Source organism: Thalassophryne amazonica, chromosome 10 (assembly GCF_902500255.1).
Source record: "Thalassophryne amazonica chromosome 10, fThaAma1.1, whole genome shotgun sequence".
NCBI lineage: Eukaryota > Metazoa > Chordata > Actinopteri > Batrachoidiformes > Batrachoididae > Thalassophryne > Thalassophryne amazonica.
Genome location: NC_047112.1, coordinates 114,797,182 through 114,822,430, shown reverse-complemented (window position 1 = coordinate 114,822,430; position 25,249 = coordinate 114,797,182). Strand labels below are relative to the sequence as shown.

Sequence of the window (25,249 nt, the reverse complement as noted above, 5' to 3'; positions counted from 1 at the left end):
TTCCCTGAGACGATTTCTGACAGTTTGTGCAGAAATTCTTTGGTTATGCAAACCGATTGTTTCAGCAGCTGTCCGAGTGGCTGGTCTCAGACGATCTTGGAGGTGAACATGCTGGATGTGGAGGTCCTGGGCTGGTGTGGTTACAAGTGGTCTGCGGTTGTGAGGCTGGTTGGATGTACTGCCAAATTCTCTGAAACGCCTTTGGAGACGGCTTATGGTAGAGACATGAACATTCAATACACGAGCAACAGCTCTGGTTGACATTCCTGCTGTCAGCATGCCAACTGCACGCTCCCTCAAATCTTGCGACATCTGTGGCATTGTGCTGTGTGATAAAACTGCACCTTTCAGAGTGGCCTTTTATTGTGGGCAGTCTAAGGCACACCTGTGCACTAATCATGGTGTCTAATCAGCATCTTGGTATGGCACACCTGTGAGGTGGGATGGATTATCTCAGCAAAGGAGAAGTGCTCACTATCATAGATTTAGACTGGTTTGTGAACAATATTTGAGGGAAATGGTGATATTGTGTATGTGGAAAAAGTTTTAGATCTTTGAGTTCATCTCATACAAAATGGGAGCAAAACCAAAAGTGTTGCATTTATATTTTTGTTGAGTGTATTTCTAGAGTTTGACACTTTCAGATTTTGGACATTATCATTTATTGTGTCACTACCTGTTTTGGAAGTATTAAATGCTTTGTTTTTGCCCTTATCTCTTGTGTCTTGGCTACCTTGCATTTGGGGTCCTATTCCAATCTTTAGTGATGACAAATCATAACACAGAAACCAGTGTGCCAGTAAAGCTGTAGTATCTATTCTAGGTCAAGTCTGACCTAGGCAGGGTACGTCCTGGACAGGCTGATATTCTATTGCAGAGCCAAAACATACAGACAAACCAACCTGGTCTCACGGCAAGTCGTGATTCAGCAGCATGAAATATACATTAATCTATTTGTTTGTGATATTGTCACGAAAAGCGCCTCATTTTCGTCACAACAGCACAAATTCATCAAGGTTAAGGTTGGGGGAAAGAGTAGAGTTAGTAATAGTGAGTTAAAAAAACCCATCACGAAAATTTGAATCATTTCACGAAAAAAAAAATGTGAGACTGGGCTGAGACAAACACATTCACACCTAAGGGCTCTGTCCCACTGGGGAGAGGATTAATTGCGCATGAATTGAGTACACAAAGTTCGGGCGTTCGTTGTCGTCCGCAACAAAAATGGCCAAAAATGACAAATGTCCCAGTATGAATTACGGATATATTAATAATATTTATCGAATATATGATGAACAATCACAGTTGTATAACGCATGTAGTGAGGAAACGGATCTGACACATTGCGATTACCACGGCAGTATTACAGGTGTATTATGATGCATCGCGTACGTGTTGCACGTGCACAGCATCTGCATTGTTGTCATAAAAGAAGCACACTCAGGCCGTCAGCATCACTATTCACACCAACAGTGCAGGCTCTGGAGCAAGTGCTGGACTGGACAAGTTGATTGGAGTAAACAAGCAGTGAACAGGGCGAGTGGTGACGTCAGCGGATCACATCAGAGTGCAGCTCGTCTGAACGATTATAACAAGAAGTTAAATCTGTTATAAACATAGGAATAAATACTGTAACAGCTGAAGGAAAAAACACGCAACTGTTTTATCAAGCCTTGACAATGTAAACAAGTCAAATACCTTTTCAGACGGCTCAAAATGGTTTCTGCAGCTGGAGCACGCGAACGGCTCCAGCTGCAGCTTCCTCTGTGATTCAGGAGGTGATTAGAGCCATTTTCAACAGCCAATTTGCAGAATAAAATGGTTAATCCACCACGAAATAATTATTTTATATACACAGCGTCCAACGCAGAGCGCGTGGCAGCTGGTAGAACAAAGAACGGCATCCAGCCGTGAACACAGTGCATCTGATTTGCATCCGCCGCAAATCAGATGCAAAGCAAATGTAAAAAAAAAACGCTTTATTCATGGGAGCAGGGGTGGTGGCCAAGTGGTTAATGCGCTTGATTTCAGTTCAGAAGGTTCCGGGATCAAATCCCACCTCTGCCACATTTCTCCATGTAATGTGGAGTTGCATCAGGAAGGGCATCAGGCGTAAAACCTGTGCCAATTCAACATGCAGATCCACCTTGTATTTGCTGTGGTGACCCTGAGTACAAACAAGGGAGCAGCCGAAGGGACTTACTTATTCGTGGCCAATCTGTATGCAGTCGCTACAACTTATTTTAGTTCATGATGTGGACATGGTGGGCACGCAAAATATCGATTTTACACACTGTCCCAGTCCGCTGCCAAGCCGCAAATCCCTGTCAGTTACGGATATCAGCAAATGACGGTGAATATACAGCACATAGATTGAATATGTTTTGTGTATGTCTGGAGTATGTAAGGCGGATGTCAACCATAGCCAAAATTTTGTGCAGCTCAAAAATCCTGGAAACGGAAAAACGTGCCTCTGCGGATAATTGCGGCCGACTCATACAAGCATGTTTCACGCATATTGCAGATGTTAAGCGAATATGAGCCAATTTTGTGTGCAGTCCATACGCAAATCATCCTAAATGCCAGTGGGACAGGGCCCTTAGGACAGATTAGAGACACCAATCCATCTGGCCTACATGTCTGTGGAAGTGGAAGGAAAGTGGAGCACCTGGAGGGAATCCACAAAAACATCATGCAAAGAACCAGGTCGGAAGCAAACCTGGGACCTTCTCACTGTGAGGCAGCAGTGCTAACCACTAATCTACCATGTTGACCATGTTGTGGAATTAATTTCCTTTTTAATCCTGTTCACGCTGAGAAAGCAACCAATCAGTAAACAGTGGAAACATACTTTCCTGGGCAGAGGCAGCTCAAGCCTCACTGCCGTTTCCGTGACACATGATCTGACTTTCTCCTGTGTGGGTCTTCTTTTCAGGCCTGCAACGAGTTCACCACCCACGTTATGAACCTGTTGAGAGAGCAGTCCCGCACACGGCCCATCTCACCCAAAGAGATCGAGCGAATGGTCAACATCATACACCGCAAATTCAGCTCCATCCAGATGCAGCTCAAACAGAGCACCTGCGAGGCCGTAATGATCCTGCGTTCCCGCTTCCTTGATGCCAGGTGTGTATTTGTCTGACAGCGTGTATGTCCATGTTTTCATCCTTTTAGAGATATGTAGACTTTAGTCCAGAGAAATTCCACATCTCATGGTTCCCTCTCAGCCTGATGTCCATCTGAATGATGCTCGTAGGAGGCTGATCATGTAATTAAGACACTGTAACAACGTGTTGTGTTGCTGCTTCACTCACATAGTGGGCAGGTTTGCATTTCTTGATGGCATTCGGATCAGCAACGCCAGCCCGTCACAGTTCCCTGTGAGCTAACTGTTTCCTTTTTGATGGAACTGCCTGTTCCTTTGGATGTTTGCTTTGGATTAGCATACATTTCTCCAAGAATAAATGTCATTCAAAGTCTAAGTCGTAGGAATAACATTTAAATGAGGAGTGCTCTCCCTGACAAAACTCCCTGTCTGTTCTCTTGCAAATGATCACGGAGGTGCAGGCACAGGCCAAGAAGAGGAAAACAGAGAACGGAATGAGCATTGAAGAGGCGCTCCCACGCTCGGCTCCACTGGTTAATCTGCACATTGCTGGAGCATGTGCTGTGCACATTTGCATATTATGAAGGAAGCCGGGCAGAGATTTTAGCACAAATCTGTGGCACACACCAGTGAATGAATGCAGAGGCTTGAATAGTTTTTCCCTTTCAGCCTGCTTCACATGGGGTTCATGTAGACCGGACCTGATATGGATATGGAACAGTTAGAAGCATCACTATAGACAAGCTGGTCAGAATTGTAGGCACCCCTGAATTTTTATTTGTACAGGATTTAATATATGTTCAGGAAAAAATGGAAATGAGCTGATATTGCATCATCAGAATATTTAATAAAATGTCCAGTTATTGAAGAAACTAAATTATTTAATACAGTAAAATAAAAATATAGACATAAAATGTTCCTGTGATGCAGCTATGAACACACTTTTCAAATTTACTGTAAAAAAGGAGGTGGTAGACTGCGAGGAAGGAAGCGGGTGGGGGAGGGAGATTCCTGAATGGAGGCACGAGATGTTACATTCTGCTGACAACCATCAGTGCAGCGAGTGCGGAGCAGAGAGAGAGGATTTTAACCCGAGTGAACATGTTAAAAAACAAAACAAAACAAACCGTGGAGCTGCCTTTACTTCTATCTGCACTTTTTGTATCCTATACGTAAAATGAAGATAAAAATAAAAATGTTGCACTATTCCCAGTTTCTCCATTCACAGAAGTCAAAGTTCTTCCAGAGTTGTGTCTTGGTGGCTTCCCTCACTTGTCTCCTTCCAGCATGGACATTTAGTTTTTGAGAACTGCCTACCTGACACAGATTTACTATAAAGTACCACACTGTTTGTATTTCTGAATGATTGATGTAAATGAAGTCTAAGAAATAGTCACTGATTTGGAAATGTTCATGTTTTCATCCTCTGATGTTTCTCGGAAAACGCTGCAGGCCTTAATGTAGGAAATCACGTATGATGTGACTAGTCGACATATCGCAAAAATAATCGTTGACTAGTCGGCTATCAAAATAGGCATTTGTGGCAGCACTAGTTTAGTTAAGTGTCATGTTGCCATTACCATGAGTGAGAACTGTAGTGTGTTTGATGTCTTCTGCCACCATCTCTATTTGTGGGTGTGTAAAAATAAAAGCACTTGCTTGCAGCAGAATGCAGAAAAGACAAAAAGCTGTACCTGCGTGTGTGCACACATATGACGTCAATTACAGAGGAGAGAGCTGACATTTTCCGTTTAGTATGCTTATGTATTTTGGGTCAAGCATGAATGCCACCAAAGCGAAACGTTGATATGACTAATATTTTTGGAGAAAGTACAGATATAAGCTCACAACACTGACCAGTGATGTTGATAATTACATTCTGGACTCACATGCCATTCCAACAGGGGTCATAAATCATCTACATTTTAAAAGCATGCGTGCATACATGATTTTATTTAGTAAGTTGAATGTAAGCACAGTAAAATTTACATATAATGGATTCAGGTGGACCAGTGAATTTTGTCCGTTATAATCAAAATCTGTTATATGTATAAAATGGACAAAATCTGTTATATGTGTAAAAAGTACTGTTATATGTATGTAACAGATTAGTTACTTTACAAGACATCGCCATGTTCTCACAAAAAAGATGTACCTCTCTTTTGTGAGAATGCCTCAATCACACAGTAAACCTCTTGTAAATAGGAAAAAAATGGTGGTGACGTGGTAACTACAGTGAATCATGTCTAATTTATAAACACAGACACATTGCCTACATGTTACAATCAGTTGAAGTCAGTCTGCAACCTACTGCAAACCATACATATATGAGCCATGTGTGTTTCATCTGTAATGTCATCCAAACCTGCTCCAACACATAAGTCCTTCATCTGCCATCCACCCGACCATCATTCCAATTATTGTCATCCTCAATGGGTGATTAAAGCTGTTGGTCAGTGACACTCCTGGTCCTGCTGCAGCTGTCTGTGAGCTACTGCGTGAATGAAATTTGACATTCACTTTCCATGCTGCTGAAAGCAGAGGGAAGGGGGAAAATGCAAATTTTTATTTCACACAAAGTTTATCGGCATATTGGATTCATTAGTGTATACATTCTGTATTTGGAAGGCGTCGCTTCCGTACACTTCGGTAACTCCTGCATTTGTTTACGTTTTCAACTCTGAATTTCTCCCCAGCAACAGGTATAAAAGTGATAATTACATGTTTATCAGATAAAAAAGATTTTTATTCTGAAATGAGGCGAATTACTCAACCAGTTATAGCCCCCCCCCCCCAAAAAAATGATTTATCGTCACTGATTTTTCAAAATGTCGGGAAGGGGGCAGATTTATATTTTAAACTTATTTTCATTACTTTTTGTGTGAAAAATGTGTATAACTCAACCTTTTTTTTCCCTTGGGAAGGACAAGTTTGTGTTCTCTGAAAAATCCCACCTATTTGGATTTTCTCAAAGGAAATGTCGACCTCTTGTCTTGAATAAACTGATAAAACATAACTAAACATTGCTGGGAGGAATTGAGTGTGTTATGTTTCGGACGCGGTCGGAGCACCGACCCAGCATTTGAAAGGACCCAGCATAAAATAAGCAGAGCACGGTTCAAAAGATAACAGAATTTAATAAACATAACAGTGGGTGCAGTACTAAACAACTAAAAAGTCCGCAGTCTGGTGAGGTGGAAACACGGCGCGCTCTCAACAGCGCAAACGGTCCGGAGCCACAGCAGTTCGGACCCAGGGACCCCGCCGACACCCCCCAGGTGGCCGCGACAAACCGAGTCTGTGAAGAAAGAAAACATGAGGTGAGTCCAACTCCACACAGAGAGACACAACTCAAAGGTGCACGCAATCAGCAAACACTTCCTGGCTTAAATCAATACATCAGCTTCTCACCCTGCAGGCACGGAACAACTCAGTTCAAATCTCCACTGCAGCAGAAGCTGATTAGACAATTAGCATAACGTGACAGCTCACTAACACAAGGTGTGAGGGACACCAAATCTACTGTCATTACTTCATAAAAGTCACCAAAACCAAATGACCTCAGGAAGTGTGCTGAAGAGCGTGAGACCTCACCCAATCCTCCTTCACAGACTGTGGCGTCAAACCTGGAGCGGTCTCTGCGTCCGTGATGGTGACATTGTTCTCCCGACGCCGATCTCACATGTCTGCTCACAAGGTCGAGTCTCTGGCAATCACACACTGTGCATTCAAGGTTTAAATGCAGCAATCTCTGATCAAGACAAAATACACCACAGCTGTGAGTCCTGATGACCTGCACGTGATAACAAGCCTCAGGTGTTCATGGTGAGGTCCTGATGCTCAGCCACTCAGTCCTGAATGCATACCACCTGGTGGGAGAAACAGAAAACAAAAACCAAGCCAGCCAAACACACCAGCACATAACAGAGTGTTTATTTCTGATAAAATATGAAACATAAAAAAATCAGGGCTGGAGCATTTTGAACTTCAGTTAAAATCTTAAAAATAATATATATTTGTTTTTAAAAATTAAATAGGAACTGTCGTTGATTATCATGGAAGACTCAATATAATGAGAATTTTGAAGGAAAATTTAAGAGGGGAATTGAAAAAAACAAAATGCAAGTGTCACTTTTCCTTAAAGGGTCACAGTATATGAGTGAAGTTCGCCGGAAGAAATAGCAACTTTTCTGTTTTGCCTGTGCTTGAAGATATGAAAATATCTTTCTAAAGAAATTAATTAAAATTCTGTATTGAAGACAGTCAAACATTTCAATGAGTCTTGAGCAGTACACCCAATGCTATGAAAATAAAGAGGCATGTTTGACAGGACTTAAAGTAAAGTTGAGTGACTCAAGATCAGCAATATTCTAACTGTAAATTAACATACGCAAGTTCTGTGAAAATGGTGTTCTAATCAGGAAAATACATTTTATTTCCATGTACATTGGCAGCATTTTACTTTTTAAATGGATATAAATGACAAATTCCAGCACTAGTGTCACTTTATCACATCTAAACTCCACTTCACATATTATAAATAAGATGCCCCTATTTTTTAATTCAATCATGTGTATATATATATATATATATATATATATATATATATATGTATATATATCTTCAGGGCTGATTGATAAGTAGGAATCAAATGAGCAGCACTGTGATCAGACAATCCCAGAGGAGCCATTGTGGAAGATTTATAAGCTCATCTAATGGTACCATAACAGTACTTTACTCCGTCTACATAGAATAAGTGACAAACTGAAAAAAAATGATTCAAGGACTTAGAAACAGAACAATTATTAAATCACCCACAATGAAATACTGTCACATTGTCTATATTTGCCTTCAGATGAATAGAAACGTCTGCCACAAACAGCTGTGGAAATTCACATGGCAACTAAAAAAGAAAGTGTCCCAAATGATAGCAGTCTTCCACCATCAGCTGTTTGCACACAGGCACACCCCCCACTGTGATTTGCCAGACAGGTGTGGGTCACAATCAGGATGCCAAGGACGACCAAAACCGTCAATGTCTAAATCTGTGTCAGAGTCAAGGTCTTTAAGGCAGGTTTGAGTAAAGACAAAGGTACGAAGATGTCTGTATTACAAGAACTTTGCATATATCATCTTTTTTATTCCTTAATGACTGTTGAGCCAGAAGCATCGATGGTCCCAAATGAGGCAAAACCAGAAGAAAAAGTTGTAGTTCCTTGACTGGCCAGTTGAGGTTGGCTTCAAATATGAACAGGTTCCAGTAGAAGTCCATGTTAAAATGTCCACCTTTAGAGCAGAAATAAACATTTTTACAGCCTAAAAATGGTTTTGGTCTTTATAGCTCCCCCTCCATAAATGAACAGGGGTGAATTATTTCAAAGCTTCTTAGTTTAGGATGTTTTCAGCCTTAAACTTATGCATAATTAGGGGCATGGGGACTTTGAGTGACAGCTCATGTTGTCGCAGAGCTGATAGTTGAGTGTCTTCTGCTCAGAGGCTGCTCGCTGTGTCTACCAGCTGCTGTGGACGGCTGTGTATGTTTTTTTTTTTTTTTTGCATTTCATTACAAATACGTCAAATATTAAGGCTTGTTTTGTGGTTGATTCTCCTGATTGATCATCTCAGACATCTGTGCTCCATTATTTAAGTCAAATTAAATTGGGTGATTTAATTTTGGGTCCAAACAGTGGGACCACTGGTATCTGCACGTATCTGTAGCTTCATGATATTATTTCCAGTTAATCCATGATTTGTGGCAGCACGGTGGCTTAGTGGTTAGCACTGTTACCTCACAGTAAGAAGGTCATGGGATCAATTCCCACCTGTGTGGAGTTTGCATGTTCTCCTGTGTTTGTGTGGGTTTCCTCTGGGGGCTCTGGTTTCCTCCCACATTTAAAGACATGCAGGTTAGGCGAATTGGAAATGTTATAATTGTCCATGTCTCCCTTTGCAAAAGAGGTCTTGAGCTCAATGGGACGAACCTGGTTAAAGAAAGGTTCAATTAAAACTGAGGAAATAAGCAGGTCATACAATTATGATTTCACAAAAATACGACAGTCCACAAATATGATTTAATAAGTGCCTGAATGAAGGTTAGTCCATCAGCTCAGCTTGTCTGTAATTCTTAAAATGGGGGTGTGTTCAGGCTTCATTTATTCGTTCACACATATGGGCTGTGATGTCAGCAGAGTGAGAGCTGCCAACATGGCAACACCCAGAACAGCAAGTTTTGGGCTTCAAAACATCTCTTCCAGGTCTCTGTGAAAAACATCACGCAGGCTTTGTCCAGTATTTCTACAGTCTGTGGACTATATGTACTGGTGGAGAAAACAGTGCAAGAAGTTGTGAATCTCTAGACTCAAATGAACTATCGAGGAGTGATGGTGACACTATTGTTCCTGAGTTGGATCACTGAAACATCCATTTTTATTTTTATATCTGCTTTATTTGAGAACAGTGTGTTTCTTCTTGCAGATGAGACTTGTGAGCTGCTGTCACGTTGCTTTGACTTTTGTAAAAGGATGTTGTGATCTTGCTGAATTTTAAACAAACTTTATATGACGGTGCTGTTAGGAGCATACACTTTTCACCGAACAAGCTCGGTCAGCCCACCAGGAGCTGGACGAGTCCACAGCAGACTAATGTGCTGTGACAGTCCACAGTCCTGCTTCCCCACCCAGCAAAACCTCATTCTGACTTTGCTGACACCTAGTGGCAGTCATAAAAAAAAGTATTTAATTTGCCAGACACAAAAGCACTTTTGAGGTCTGATGGCGTAAAACTGGATTATGTTTCTGTTGTGTACTCTGTGCAGACGTAAAAGGCGGAACTTCAACAAGCAGGCGACAGAGATCCTGAATGAGTATTTCTACTCCCACCTCAGCAACCCGTACCCCAGCGAGGAGGCTAAAGAGGAGCTGGCAAAGAAGTGCTGCATCACAGTGGCCCAGGTACGCCACGACTCAGACAGTCCTACCATCACAGACATCCAACAAAACTGTACGGTGGCACAGAGGGGCCAAAACACTCTCACAGTGAGATGACACTCAGAAATGCCGAAAACCCTGATAAACACCAGACAAGAAAAAAACGTGCATCAACTTAACACCAGGTAGCTGCATCAAAAAACACTGTGCAACACAAACAGAATGTGCAGCACATTATAAGTGTTTCATACACAGGCGCACCTCAGATATCCACAACACAAAGCCTGATTCGTGCAAAACTGAAGTTTTAACATCTTAAAAAGAGGTTTCTGCTCAGAGGACTTCCACTGATGGACCACTTCATGCTTTGTGGGAGTCTCTTAGCTTTGGGCTCCAGCGCCTACCTGAGCAGTACTTGCATACATTATGCTGCTCTGAACATCATTGTTTGTGCATTTTTATTGTTGAGTTTACAGTGTCATGGTTAGAGGTTCAGGTGGAACAGAACCGAGCAGACTATGGACCCAAATGCAGGAGCTGGAAAACTGGAATACAAAGGAAATAATATTTATTGTATAAATATAAACAAAAGATGCTGCGCTGAGGGTTTCCTGCAGTGTGGAGAGTGGCCCACCCTCTAGTGGTGAAAAGAAGGAGCTGCAGGTTCCTGAGCCAGTCTTTAAGCGAAATAATGACACTCAAAAGGAAAGACTCCTGGGGCCAGGTGGGACACATACTAGGGGAGATACGACCACTACCTTTGCACCCCACCCCCAGGACTAAACCAAACCAACTTTTTTAGGTTCCTTAGATGACCCCAAAACACAATCAGGATGTTCCCAAAACTAAAAACTGGCCTCAAGCCAGTTATCCAAGATGGCCGCCAAAATAGAGTTGTTTTTTTCCCCACTAAAACACCAATGATTTTTGTCGTTATTAAGTCTATTGTTTGTTCCTACTATGTATTTTAATGATAAGGGTCTATTGGTGGCCATTTTGGATGCCATTTTGAATCTTAACGCATGAATGACTTTAGGCACAAATGAGTTTGCTGTGACCTGCAATGGTCTTCCCATTGAATCTCTGTGATATTTAAGATGTTTATATGTTGTGTAAAGGTGTTTTAGTGAAAAACCCTATTTTGGTGGCCATCTTGGATAACTAGCTTATAACTGGGGGGGGGGTGCAAAGGTAGTGGTCGTAGCTCCCCTAGTAACAGCTTCAGGTTCCCGGAACTAAGGAGGAGAACACAAAAGGGGTGAGTAGAGCGCACAGACACACTGGAGTAAACAGTCTGTGTACATGTAGGAACAGGAGCCAAGCCGGTATTACCTGAGCATAAGCTGCAGGGCGCTTTGGTGTCTGAGCACACAGCTGGAGATGCGTTCAAGTTGCAGTGAAGCTGTCAGCAATAAATCATCTGATCTCCGTCTGGAGCGTGGATGAGGAAAGACGGCTGGCAAAAACAGATTGTAGGCAATTGTAGGCAGGCAGATTGTAGTTACAGAGCAAACTGACATGAAAGTCACAGTAGTATCTGGCAAAGGATGAACTAAGTCACAGTTCTTAAATAGTCCCTCAGGTAATCATTCATAACTCATAATGGGTGTGCAGCTCAGCATCTAGTGGACAACAGAAAATACTACAGGCTGAAAACAGAAGGTCACCATCTGGTGGAAACAAGAGTCAGTGCACAAGGCATGACAGGGCCAGACACAACATACAGAGTTTTTATCCCCAGCTGAAGCCCAAAGGGGATTAATGTTGTGGTGATTTCTGTCTGTCTGTGTGCCTGTCTGTCTGTCTGTCCATCTCAAAAAGGGTATAAGTGTTCTGAAATCAACTCCTCACACTTTTCGTGAATTTCATGAAACTTGGTACAAGTCCTTGTTATACACTGAACAAAAATATAAGTGCAACACTTTTTCTCCCATTTTTCATGAGCTGAATCAAAGATCTAAAACATTTTCTATGACACAAAAGACCTATTTCTCTTAAATATTGTTCACAAATCTGTCTGAATCTGTGTTAGTGAGCACTTCTGCTTTGCCGAGATAATCATCCCACCTCACAGCTGTGGCATATCAAGATGCTGATTAGACAGCATGATTATTGCACGTGTGCCTTAGGCTGGCCACAATAAAAGGCCACTCTGCCTGACGAGACAGGAAGGAGGGAAAATGCAAGTGACTAATCACAGCCTCTGAGTGTAGCAAGCCATGAATTCCACAAATACCCCACATTCAGTCATGTATCATGAAACATCCACCACAAAAAAAAGCTGTTTCATTAGTTGATGTGGTGCTTTTTTCACACCACTGACAGACAGCGGAAAGCGTTAAGACCCTCTGCGGGGCCACTGAATCTAGCTGTAAAAATGCTATTTAGATGAACAAAACACATGTAAAATATATGCATCAGTGCACATCACAACGCATGCAAAAACAGTGTTTTCACAGTATGATAATTGTCCAAGCTTCATTTCTTTCAGCCACTGAATTTGAAGTGTTTGCGCCGTGGTACAGTGGCTCGGAAGTACACCTCAATCAGTCGTGAAAACTGAAAGTAAAAGAGCAAAAAGACTTTTCGCAAGACTATTCAGTGTACCGCTGACATTTCATTAGTCTTGCTGAAATCATTCGACAAGACTCTGTTGGTCTGTCTGTTGGTTTGTTTGTTAGTTTGATCACCTTAAATTTGGAGCATTTTTCATCTGACTGACTTAACATTTGGTCAACTCATGCAGACTGGCTGTGTCTATAAGCTAGTCTGTATGTTTTTTGGAGTGGTTCCAATAATATTTACCACTGATAGTTGGGTCAAACATCACAAATTTTGGGAAAATAAAGGAAAAGCCACCTGGTGGCAAAAAACAGAAGTAAAGGCAGAGGCTCTCTGATTCTGTCATGTGTTTCTGCAATCTCCCACAGCAGCTGTGTTTTTTTCTGGATTTATTTGTATCTCAGTTAGCGTCACTTGTTTATACAATTCTAAACCTCCAAACTGATACGAGTCGTGGCTCATTTGAGCATCTTTTTCCGACTGTGTGTTTTTCAGATTTGCAGACTTTTGTGGCAAACATATTTAATCCATGATCGAAATCTAATCAATCTGTGCACTGCAAAAACTTTTAAAATATGATGGGACAGAAAGGAGTGAAAAAAGGAAAAGTGTCCATCACAGCCTTTGCATGTCAGTAGTTGAGCAGGTGTCAGCCTGTGGGAGGGTTCGCAGCCCACAGAGGGGCTCTGATCTAAAGCATTTTTTTTGGTTCATCACACCCAGGGGACTGTGTTAAACTTAACGCCACCATCTTGAACAACAAACAAGCAACATTTTATTAATAATCACTGTTTCGTCATCATTGCGACAGGCTTCCATTCGGGTAAAATACTTATGAAGTTTGGTTTTGTGAATTGCGGTGCTTTTTTCACTATAATTAAAGACAGCACCATTAAATGTGTCAGCAATACGCTGTTTTTCACGCCGCAGTGGAGCCGTTAAAAAGCAGCATAATAAAATGCTGTTTAGATGCACAAAATGCATGTAAAATACGCCATCTGTGCACATCACAATGCATACAAAAATGGTGTTTGTGTAGTTTGATATTTCTCCAACCTTCTTTTCTGTCAGCCAGTGGCAGCTCCAGAAATTTTTTTCTGCAGGTGCTATGGGGGAAGGGGCTTTGCATTTCTTTATGAGGGCACTATGAAGTAAGGGCTGTGTGTGACAACGGCTCTCTGTTACACCTCTGCCATGTTCACGTGTGTGCGTAGCCACAGCCATGTTCTGATCTGCACAGTCACTGACCAAGGCTGCTGTTCAATACAAATATCCACAGACCTGCACATGTAGCCTGCAGCCTGGCAGAGAGAAACTTTATCACCTACCATTGTCTTGTCTTCATGTCTTCACAACAGCACAATGCACCTGTTGTTGTGTTTAAGATCTAAAGCATCACTGATCCAGTTTCTGTCCAGGGCCTGTGTTCTCTGAGGGTTGATTACCAGGAGTGACACGGGGTCACTGGTTTGTCTGTGCCTTCTGCTGCTCCTCGGTACTTCTTTAGGCCACACAGACTTCACTTCTTTCCAGTTCCACTCATGGATTTTTGGGCCGATCCATTTCAGCAGCTTCAAAGAGACTGTTGTGTGTTTGGGGGGGTTTGGCTGGACAAGGTTGGGTTGTTTTGTGTTTATTTTCCTTCCCAGGTGATTTGGGGCTGTTCTCTGAGGAAAATGTGCTGCAGAAGAGTCTCTCTCCTCTATACGATGATTGGCTGCATCTGTTGCATTCTCGTGCGGCTCTCTATCAGGACAATCCACGACACCTGTGATGTTCACGTGCAGATCTGAGGACTTCCAGCTGGTACCAATGTAGTGATGAAGAACTACATTTAAACCAGCAGTGAGTTGGATAAGATTGCCGGAGAATACGACCTTGTGACGACCATGTGGGGACGCTGAGGGCCGTTTCAGAGTCTGACATTGCGCCTGTGAAGGAGGACGAGGGTGAGAGGCAAACGTTGTCAGCACACGACAGAGGTGAATATTCTGAAAAGTTTATCCGTGAATGTAAATTGGCGTTTATACGCAGCTATAAGTAATTATTGGTGGAAAGTGTTTGGTGTGCTCCTCACGGCAGTGGCGTGCGGATTAATGATCCTCCACTAGCTGTGAGCAGCAGCCTCTTTGAACTAAGTTTTGAAACCAGACCTAAACGTGTAGCTGATAAGTTTGCCTCTAAACAATATTTCGTAGTAATAAGTGTTGAATAATCTCATCTCTGTTGCTCCTTCGCAGAGTACAGTCTGGGAAAGTAACCTGGGGGGGGTGTTGGCGGAACTCCTGAGTCCTGAATGTTCGGACTCCGCGACTGTTGAGACGCTGAGAGCGCGCGCCGCCTTTTCACCTCACCAGAACTTGAATTATTTAGTATTTCATGTATAGCACAAAGGGAGAAAATAAATGTGTTTTCTTTTTGGAACTGCTTCTGATTATTTCATGCTGGGTTCAGTCAGATACTGGACCGCTCCTCAATCCGCGTCTTATCCATAACAGAGACGACACTGACTACAGTATGATGACATGATCATGACATCATTGAACATGATGACGTTGAACATCATGTTACACTCATTTTGTGTAAAACAATCAGTTCTGTTAATGAACGCTTATTTTCTTTGATGAGTGAAATATTTCATCACATAAAACACCAGATTTATGTTTTACTGTGAAGAACTATTCTGACAAGATGATGTCATCGCTCTGCCTCTGTAACTAACCTCAGCGGCTCATAATGAAGGACATGTATTTTTTTTTTATTTTATTAATAGCAACACTCATAATTAATCGTGCACAAAACTGATCCTCCAGCACAGATGGTTATTGGCAGGCTGCGTTTATGGCTCATGGTCGTGCAGGTGCACATAAACCTTCTTGGAGCTGCAGCTTTTACAGTGACTGCATCAAAATGAACAGCTTTCACTTAAAAACGAGTCCTCATAACACGACATCACACTTATGTAAACTTTGGAATTAATCTGTGCCTCAGTTCTTAACATAGCAGCAACAAAAAATAAAATAAATTGCATATTGGGTGGTAAAAGCAGCGGCGGCGGCAGGCGGATGGACGAAACCGCGAGCTCCATTCGGTCCCTCACAGCTCTGACGCGGACTGAACGGACAGCTCAGAGTGCGCTGTTTGAAAAATACGCCGTGTATCACACGACAATGTGGAGCTCTTAAGAAGTGGCGTAAAAACAGTGTTTTGATGCACAGAACGTGTGTCAAATACGCGCTTCTGTGCACATCACAGCGTGTGTTAATAACTGGCCTTTGTGTCGTTTGATTTCTCCATCCTTCTCTCTCAGCCACTGAATCTAAAGTGGTATAGTGGCTAAAGAAGTGCAAATCAATCCACTCTAAAAACCTTAACTGTGCTCTACTTAATTGTGTCTGGTGAAACATTTTTAGACTTATAAATATTGAGTAAATGAAGAAGCTGTTAAATCATTTAAATATACTTGATGATGTTGGTAAATCAAAGTAAAAATGATCAGTATAAGTAGTCCTTTCCAAATATTCTGAATGAAATTTACCAAACAAATTAAGGATCTTCCAAAAATATAATTTGTTAACCAAATGCTAATTCATTTCAATGAAATAAACTCAAATAATAAATGTAAAATTAAGCTAAACTTTTAGGTAAACTGTTAATCCTCTGGGGCCGACGCTGTCATATACGATGGCTAAGACCACGCTTTACTAAATTATAAATAACTTTTTAATGATATGAGATAGAAACTTACTTTTTTTGCTGAAAAGTTAAGCAGACTTTCGAGCCAGCCATCTGCCATTTCTGTACTCCTCATAGAAGCTGTGTGATGACATGCGCAGTGTGAGTGTCCAATTGGAATTGGTTCACCGTCATATGGTTTTCCAAAATCCAATCGTAGGGCAGATTTACCTCACGTGAAAAGCCAAAGATCGGTATTCAGGAGTGATATGTTACTAGTTGGCCCATTTGAATAGCCCCCTGGGTGCTCCAATGAGTACATACTATTGGGTTCCAAATGCGCCCTGCACCATTACACACAGCGATCAGTGAAAGCAGACGGAGCAGACGGAGAGCCTCTGATGACAATCTCACGTGCTCAAACAAAGAATGTGTAACTATCAGGATTGCTCCACTAGTTTGCATGTGAATGTTACTGGATACCCTTACCAAAAAATAGTACTGATAAGTATATAAAAAGTAAACTGGAAGTATACTTGAAACATACTTGCATGTACTACTTTTTGGTAAGGGTAACTCTTTGCGTAAAGCACTGTTTACCATATCAATGGACAACAAAACGCTTAGACCATTTTGTATATATTGTTCAAAATGTGCATTTGTGTTTATTGTTTGAACCTTTTTGTTATACAGTCTTTCACACAAGACCTCAAATTACCTTTATAAAGTGTCAAAACAGTTGTTTATTATAGTTTGCTGTGTGTTTTGAATAAATGTGGAAAATTATTTTCCGCTTTACTTTTTCCTTCCTTATTTTTGATTGTAAACCTTTATTACACTTATAAAACACAACAAAAACATATATATTGTGAAAGCACAGGTTGTCCTGAAAAAAGAGACATAAAACTTGATTGTGGGATGCAGGGAGAGCTGTTAACAGCAATAATAAAACATTTATGCCAGGAAAGTGAACTGTCCAAAAAATGCCCTCGGACCCCAGACGGGTTAAAACTTTAGGCATTTTATTTATATATCCAACTCAATAAATAAATTGAAAGTGTTTCAGACATTTTGTTGAGGCAGTACAGCTGTTTGTTACTGTGATATATAAAAAGACACTGAATTACTTTTTAGAATGTATGAAAACTGAAAGTAAAATAGCTAAAACACCAAACACACCTTTTGATAAGACTTGCGAGTTTCCCTTCTTTTCGCTCAGCCACCAAAATTGAAATGTTTGTGCCGTGGTACTGTGGCTGGGAAGTGCAAATCAATCAGTTGTGAGCCTATTAGTTTTTGGAGTGGTTCCAATGATATTTACCACTGATAATTGGTATTCACAATTCACAAATTTTGGGAACATTTAAATGAAAAGCCACCTTGTGGTAAACACCAGAATGACAGCTTTCCGTTATACGATGACAATGCCTGGTGGTTAAAAATCACAGGCAGAGGGGCTGTGATCTAAACTGGTTCTCTTTGCTTAGTCAAACCCAGGCATCTGTGTGAAACTTCACATCATCTTACATCTGCAGACAACAAGCAGTATTTTGCTAATAATCACCGTTTACATTTCCTTGTCGTTGCAACAGGCTTCAAGTAAAATACTTGCAAAGTTTGTTTGGTTTGGTGGTTGGCCATCAGGAAAAAGCCAAATACTCAGTCTGCCAGTCAAAACAACATTATTAAGAGTAAAAGTGGAGAAGCTTTTTTTCAGCGACTGTTCGGGTTATCTCCTGCATTGTCTCCAGGGACAGGTGCCGATCCTCCCAGTGTACACTGCTGTGATTTGGCTCCAGATGGTGCATGGACTTTTCCTGCCATACTGACAAAAATTTGATCCAAGATTGAAAACTTTCAAAATATGATGTGTGAGGAGAAAAAACGGAAAAGTGACAAACAGTCTTTATGTATGTGAAGCCATGAACACCACATTATATATCACATTCAGTCACGTATCACCAAGTTGACTCTACCTACTGGTAAAAACCAAATAGAGCACAAAGACCTTTTGACAAGACTTGACAGTGAATCACTGACGTTTTATTTCTTTGTTAGTTTGTTCACCTTAAATTTAGATTATTTTTCATCTGATTGACTTGAAATTTGGTCAAATCATGTAAACTTGGGCCATGCTATAGACATAAATTACAGAACAATTCACAGAACAATTCACAAAACGAATATACAGGAAATGCTGTTGGTGCACAGGACAGGAGGGTCACTCCCATCTCTGGATGGAGCTGCAACGTTTAAGTTGCAGCTCCATCCAGAAAAAAGGAAAAAAAGAAGAGAGAAAAAAACAGAATCAGGCATCAGAAAGACAAGAAATATTGTATAATTTGCCAGCATTAATCAACAAGAAAAACAGAAGAAATACGAGGTCTGTTAGAAAAGTATCTGACCTTTTTATTTTTTTCAAAACCTGATGGATTTGAATCACGTGTGTTTACATGAGCCAACCTTGAACCTTCGTGCGCATGCGTGAGTTTTTTCATGCCTGTCGATTGCATCATTTGCTTGTAAGCAGCCTTTGTGTGAGGATGGGTGTCGTCTCTCGTCGGATTTTCATTGCAAGGAAAATGGCGGAACGACTGGAGCAGCGCGACTGTATCAAATTTTGCCAGAAACTGGGCGACAGCCAGGTGGACACCATTCGGATTATTCAGACGGCTTTCGGTGACGATCCTATGGGCATCACACAGATTAAGGAGAGGTACAACCGATTTAAAGACGGCCGCACAACGGTGGAGAGCGCGCCGCGCTCCGGGCGGCCATCAACATGCTGAAATGACCAGATCATTTCCAAAGTGAACGCTGTGGTGATGTGGGACCGTCGTGTGACTATCCGAGAAATTGCGGAAGAGGTGGACATCAGCACGAAGCTGATGGTGCAGCAAACGCGCCTTCGTGTTGAAGCCTCACAGGACATGTTGTAACATGCTCACCTCCTTCACAATTTCTCGGATAGTCATACAACTGAAAAGCCACCGAAAGCCGTCTGAATCTTCCGAATGGTGGAAGAGGTGGGCATGTCACAACATGTCCTGTGAGACTTCAACACGGAGGCGCTTTTGCTGCCAGCCTGTGAGCAGGACTTATGTCTCTTTTGTCCTTTATTTCACAATTATGACAGAGTTTTTGGAGCGAGCAGCAGCCCCACAGCAGGGGGAGTGGAGGTTTTTTTTTATTTTCATTATATGCGCGCGTGAGCGATTCGTCCGCGGAAATTATCTTACTTATTAACTACACAGATGTATAATAAAACAAATGGTGACTGGTTTCTAAACACAATTTTGACAGAGTTTTTTGGGGAAGAGCGAGCAGCCGCCCCACAGGAGGGGGAGCGGAGTTTCATTCTCCTTTCTGTTACGTGCGCGCGCTAGCGAGTTGTCCATGAAGATTATTTTATTAATTAACTACACAGATGTATAATAAAACAAATGGTGACTGGTTTCTAAACACAATTATGACAGAGTTTTTTGGGGAAGAGTGAGGAGCAGCCAGATTATTCAGAATTGTGGCATCTGGTCGCGCCCGGTGTGCGCCCGTCTTAAAACGGACAAAATCTGGTATATGATTAAAATGGACAAAATCTGCTATATGATTAAAATGGACAAAATCTGCTATATGTATAAAAATGACCAAATTTGCTATATGTATAAAACGGACAAAATCTGCTATATGTACAAAACGGACAAAATCTGCTATATGTATAAAACTGACAGAATCTGCTATATGTACAAAACGGGCAAAATCTGCTATATGTATAAAACAGACGAAATCTGCTATATGTATAAAACGGACAGAATCTGCTATATGTACAAAACGGACAAAATCTGCTATATGTACAAAACGGACAAAATCTGCTATATGTACAAAACGGACAAAATCTGCTGTATATACAAAATGGACAAAATCTGCTATATGTATAAAACTGACAAAATCTGCTATATGTGCAAAACGGACAAAATCTACTATATGTACAAAACGGACAAAATCTGCTATATGTATAAAACTGACAGAATCTGCTATATGTATAAAACGGACAGAATCTGCTATATGTACAAAACGGACAAAGTCTGCTATATGTACAAAACGGACAAAATCTGCTATATGTATAAAACTGACAGAATCTGTTATATGTACAAAACAGACAAAATCTACTATATGTACAAAACGGACAAATTCTGCTATATGTACAAAACGGACAAAATCTGCTATATGTACAAAATGGACAAAATCTACTATATGTACAAAACGGACAAAATCTGCTATATGTATAAAACAGACGAAATCTGCTATATGTATAAAACGGACAGAATCTGCTATATGTAGAAAACGGACAAAGTCTGCTATATGTACAAAACGGACAAAATCTGCTATATGTATAAAACTGACAGAATCTGTTATATGTACAAAACGGACAAAATCTACTATATGTACAAAACGGACAAAATCTGCTATATGTACAAAACGGACAAAATCTGTTATATGTACAAAACGGACAAAATCTGTTATATGTACAAAACGGACAAAATCTACTATATGTACAAAACGGACAAAATCTTCTATATGTACAAAACGGACAAAATCTACTATGTGTACAAAACGGACAAAATCTGCTATATGTATAAAACGGACAGAATCTGCTATATGTACAAAACGGACAGAATCTGCTATATGTACAAAACGGACAAAGTCTGCTATATGTACAAAACGGACAAAATCTGCTATATGTATAAAACTGACAGAATCTGTTATATGTACAAAACGGACAAAATCTGCTATATGTACAAAACGGACAAAATCTGCTATATGTACAAAACGGACAAAATCTACTATATGTATAAAATGGACAAAATCTGCTATATGTATAAAACAGACGAAATCTGCTATATGTATAAAACGGACAGAATCTGCTATATGTACAAAACGGACAAAGTCTGCTATATGTACAAAACGGACAAAATCTGCTATATGTACAAAACGGACAAAATCTGCTATATGTATAAAACTGACAGAATCTGTTATATGTACAAAACGGACAAAATCTACTATATGTACAAAACGGACTAAATCTGCTATATGTACAAAACGGACAAAATCTGTTATATGTACAAAACGGACAAAATCTGTTATATGTACAAAACGGATAAAATCTACTATATGTACAAAACGGACAAAATCTTCTATATGTACAAAACGGACAAAATCTACTATGTGTACAAAACGGACAAAATCTGCTATATGTATAAAACAGACGAAATCTGCTATATGTATAAAACGGACAGAATCTGCTATATGTACAAAACGGACAGAATCTGCTATATGTACAAAACGGACAAAGTCTGCTATATGTACAAAACGGACAAAATCTGCTATATGTATAAAACTGACAGAATCTGTTATATGTACAAAACTGACAAAATCTGCTATATGTATAAAACTGACAGAATCTGTTATATGTACAAAACGGACAAAATCTGCTATATGTACAAAACGGACAAAATCTGCTATATGTACAAAACGGACAAAATCTACTATATGTATAAAATGGACAAAATCTGCTATATGTATAAAACTGACAGAATCTGCTATATGATTAAAATGGACAAAATCTGCTGTATGTATAAAATGTACACAATCCGTTATATGTACATAATGGATTAGTTACAGTCAGGAGGTGCGGAACGATCTAAGGGGAATCCCCAGCATGAATTAGGCTTACGTGTTGTGCATTATTATGTGCATTATTGGTTGAGTCCTCTGTGAAGTTGTACCTGCAAATCCGAATGCGTGATTTATGTTTCTACAACTCTGTGACTCTGTGGCCACACAATGACATTGACGTGTGCGTGGCGCTTTTAAAGTTCTCTGTTCCATCGGTGAGCAATGTTGCTTACGGCAACAATTTACTGCAGGAACTGTGGCTTTTTCTGGATCAATTGGTCCCTCAACAAGCTCCACTTCTTTATACAATCATCAACCTCCAAGCCAATGGGACGGTATATGCAGGTTTCCTTCGTGAAATACAGGTCATTTGAGTGTCTTTGTAGTTTTTAGACTCTGTGTTGTAAAGTTGGTCATATTTGTGGACTTTTTAGCCCAACATTAATTCATCTGATTCATGGTTGAAATGTAATCATGCACGCACTGCAAAAACTCTTACAATATGACAGGAGAGGAAGGAATGAAACCGGAAAAGTGACCAATCACAGCCCTTGCAGTCTCCGCCGTTTAGCAGGTGTGCGTCAGGCTACGGAGAGGGTTCACAGACATGAAGACGGCTCTGATCTAAAGCAGTTTGGTTTGCCATACCCAGGGATATGTGTGAAACAACACCATATTACAGTGCAAGCAACAAGCAATATTTGCTAAACCCTGGTCCCACTAAATAATGAAGGATGGATAAGGAGCCATGCAGCATGTTTTTTTTTTTGCTACCAGAGGGTTTCTTCAACTATCATGGGAGAATAGTGGCTCTGAGTGGCTCTTAGAGGCATTATCTTCACTTAACAAAGCTCCTCTCTGAGCGTGGTGCTAATTTCAAGATGTTCAAAATTTAGCAACAACAGCATGGTGCTGTTTGTGTATGAGTTACTACGACAACTTACAGGCATGTGCGTGGTGCTTACAAGGCTGATAAAAGCCCCTTATCCATGTGCCTGGCAGCAACGCAGGACCTGAGAGGCTGTTTTTGGAGCAGCTGTCCTCTTGCACACACAATTCCACCTGCTCTGTGCTCCGGACGCTGTATATATGATAATTATTTTGTAGCGGATTATAATCATTTTCTGCCAAACCTTGGATGCTGCAAACACCTCTAATTGCTTCTAGAATCACAGAAGACTGTTTCACCTGAATGCTTTTTGTTTCCCCTCTCTTTCCTGCTCCATGAGGAAACAAGTGTGGGAGCGGCGGAGGGTAGAACCAAACGTGTGTTCGTGCACCAGTGTCGTGCTGCACAGCACTGCATGGCTCATGCATGGCTCTACGCGGCTGATACGAGCCATTCGAGGCTGTAATGATTGGTTGGTCGTGGCTTCACTAGAAGCTGCTACATGGTACATGCGGGTTCAGAGAGGCACATAGAGGTGCCTTATTAGTGGATACGTGATGAAAACGTGGGTCATTCTTCAAATAATCACTACACGTCCATGCGTGGCTCATTATTCATGGCTTATTATTCGGTGGGACCGAGGCTTTAATAATCACCAGCCTTGAATTACACCCTGCCTCATTTAAGGCGCTGGGTCTGAGCATGGTTAACAAAAATAAATGGCCTAATCAGTTCAGTACCCACTTTCCTCAAATCAGCTAATGTCAGTGCTGAACTTCATTTCATACCTCTGTTACTGGGCACGTCCAGAGTGCTCTGTCCGCTAAGACTTTTTAATGATGTGAGCAAAAATCCATTATACAAAATCCGGTATATGAGGTCTGTTAGAAAAGTATCAGACCTTTTTATTTTTTAAAAAAACCTAATGGATTTGAATCACGTGTACTTGCATGAGCCAACTTTGAACCTTCGTGCACATGCGTGAATTTTTTCACGCCTGTCGATTGCTTCATTTGGTGGTAAGCAGCCTTTGTGTGAGGACATGTGTGGTGCGCTCGGCGGATTTTCGTTGCAAGGAAAATGGCGGAAGGACTGGAGCAGCACCGCATCAAATTTTGCCAGAAACTGGGCGACAGCCAGGTGGAAACCATTCGGATGATTCAGATGGCTTTCAGTGGCTTTTCAGTCGTGTGACTATCCGAGAAATTGTGGAAGAGCTGAGCATGTCGCAGCATGTCCTGTGAGACTTCAATATGGAGGTGCTTTTGCTCCGCCGGCAGCTTCGGCATGAATTTTACCGCCACTCTTTTCATGGCCATATCTTCTGTCACAGTGGAATGTATCAAAAAAGTGCTGATGTCCACCTCTTCTGCAATTTCTCGGACAGTCACACGACAGTCCCACATCACCATAGCGTTCACTTTGGAAATGATCTGGCCATCAACATGCTGAAATGCATGTTGATGGCCGCCCGGAGCGCAGCTCGCTCTCCACTGTTGTGCGGACGTCTTTAAACCGGTTGTACCGCTCCTTAATCTGTGTGATGCCCAGAGGATCACCGAAAGCCTTCTGAATCATCCAAATGGTTTCCATCTGGCTGTTGCCCAGTTTCTGGCAAAATTTGATGCGGCGCTGCTCCAGTCTTTCCGTCTTTTTCCTTACAATGAAAATCCAACGAGAGCACAACACACGTCCTCACACAAAGGCTGCTTACCAGCAAATGACACAGTCGGCATGCGCATGAAGGTTCAAGGTTTGCTCATGCAAGCACACGTGATTCAAATCCATCAGGTTTTTGCAAAAAATAAAAAGGTCCGATACTTTTCTAACAGACCTCGTATATGGTGTTTATTAAATGGAAAACCATACAAAAGCATTGGGACTTTTGCTTTTGTCCGGTGAGTGCAAATATACGGCGTCTACAATGACGGTTTAGGCGAGTTTAACTGTATTATCTACACCTGAGTAAACTTGAAAAATGAGATAAAACTGTGAAACGAGGTAAGTTGTGATTATTGTGTTTAATTATCACCTTTTTTGTTGGCTTGTAAACAGGCTCATTGCAGACTGAACTGATTTAGTTTTTTCTACGTTTGCATTTTGGGACTCTGTTTCATGCCTGATAATAACCAAAGCAACAACATCACCCTTTTCTCTTTTGAATCAGTCACTGGGCAATAGATTTTCTCTTTTGCTTTCATTCATTTACACCAGATGATTGGAGAATGAATCTGGTCTCGATTGAGGAAGCTGAGTGATTTGTGGCGTTTCAGTTTCCTGGTCATAAGAAAGGAGAATGTTGACCTACTCTGTGCATTGGATACTTTGCGGGATTGATTTGGTTTTCATTTTAATGTTGTTTATCATTAGCGCTGGGGTTACACCCCACCCAGCTTCATCTGGGAGTCCATTAGCAGT

At 41.1% G+C, this 25,249-nt stretch overlaps 1 protein-coding gene across 1 annotated transcript in view; it reads left to right on the top strand.

Moving 5' to 3' along the window:
* pbx1b (pre-B-cell leukemia homeobox 1b) overlaps positions 1 to 25,249 on the top strand; it is a 390,181-nt gene that overhangs the window by 330,735 nt on the left and 34,197 nt on the right. Inside the window, exons 3-4 of the mRNA XM_034180734.1 lie at positions 2,936 to 3,126; positions 9,921 to 10,056. Of these exons, the coding sequence (XP_034036625.1) occupies positions 2,936 to 3,126; positions 9,921 to 10,056 (327 nt within the window). The remainder of the gene's footprint in view (positions 1 to 2,935; positions 3,127 to 9,920; positions 10,057 to 25,249) is intronic.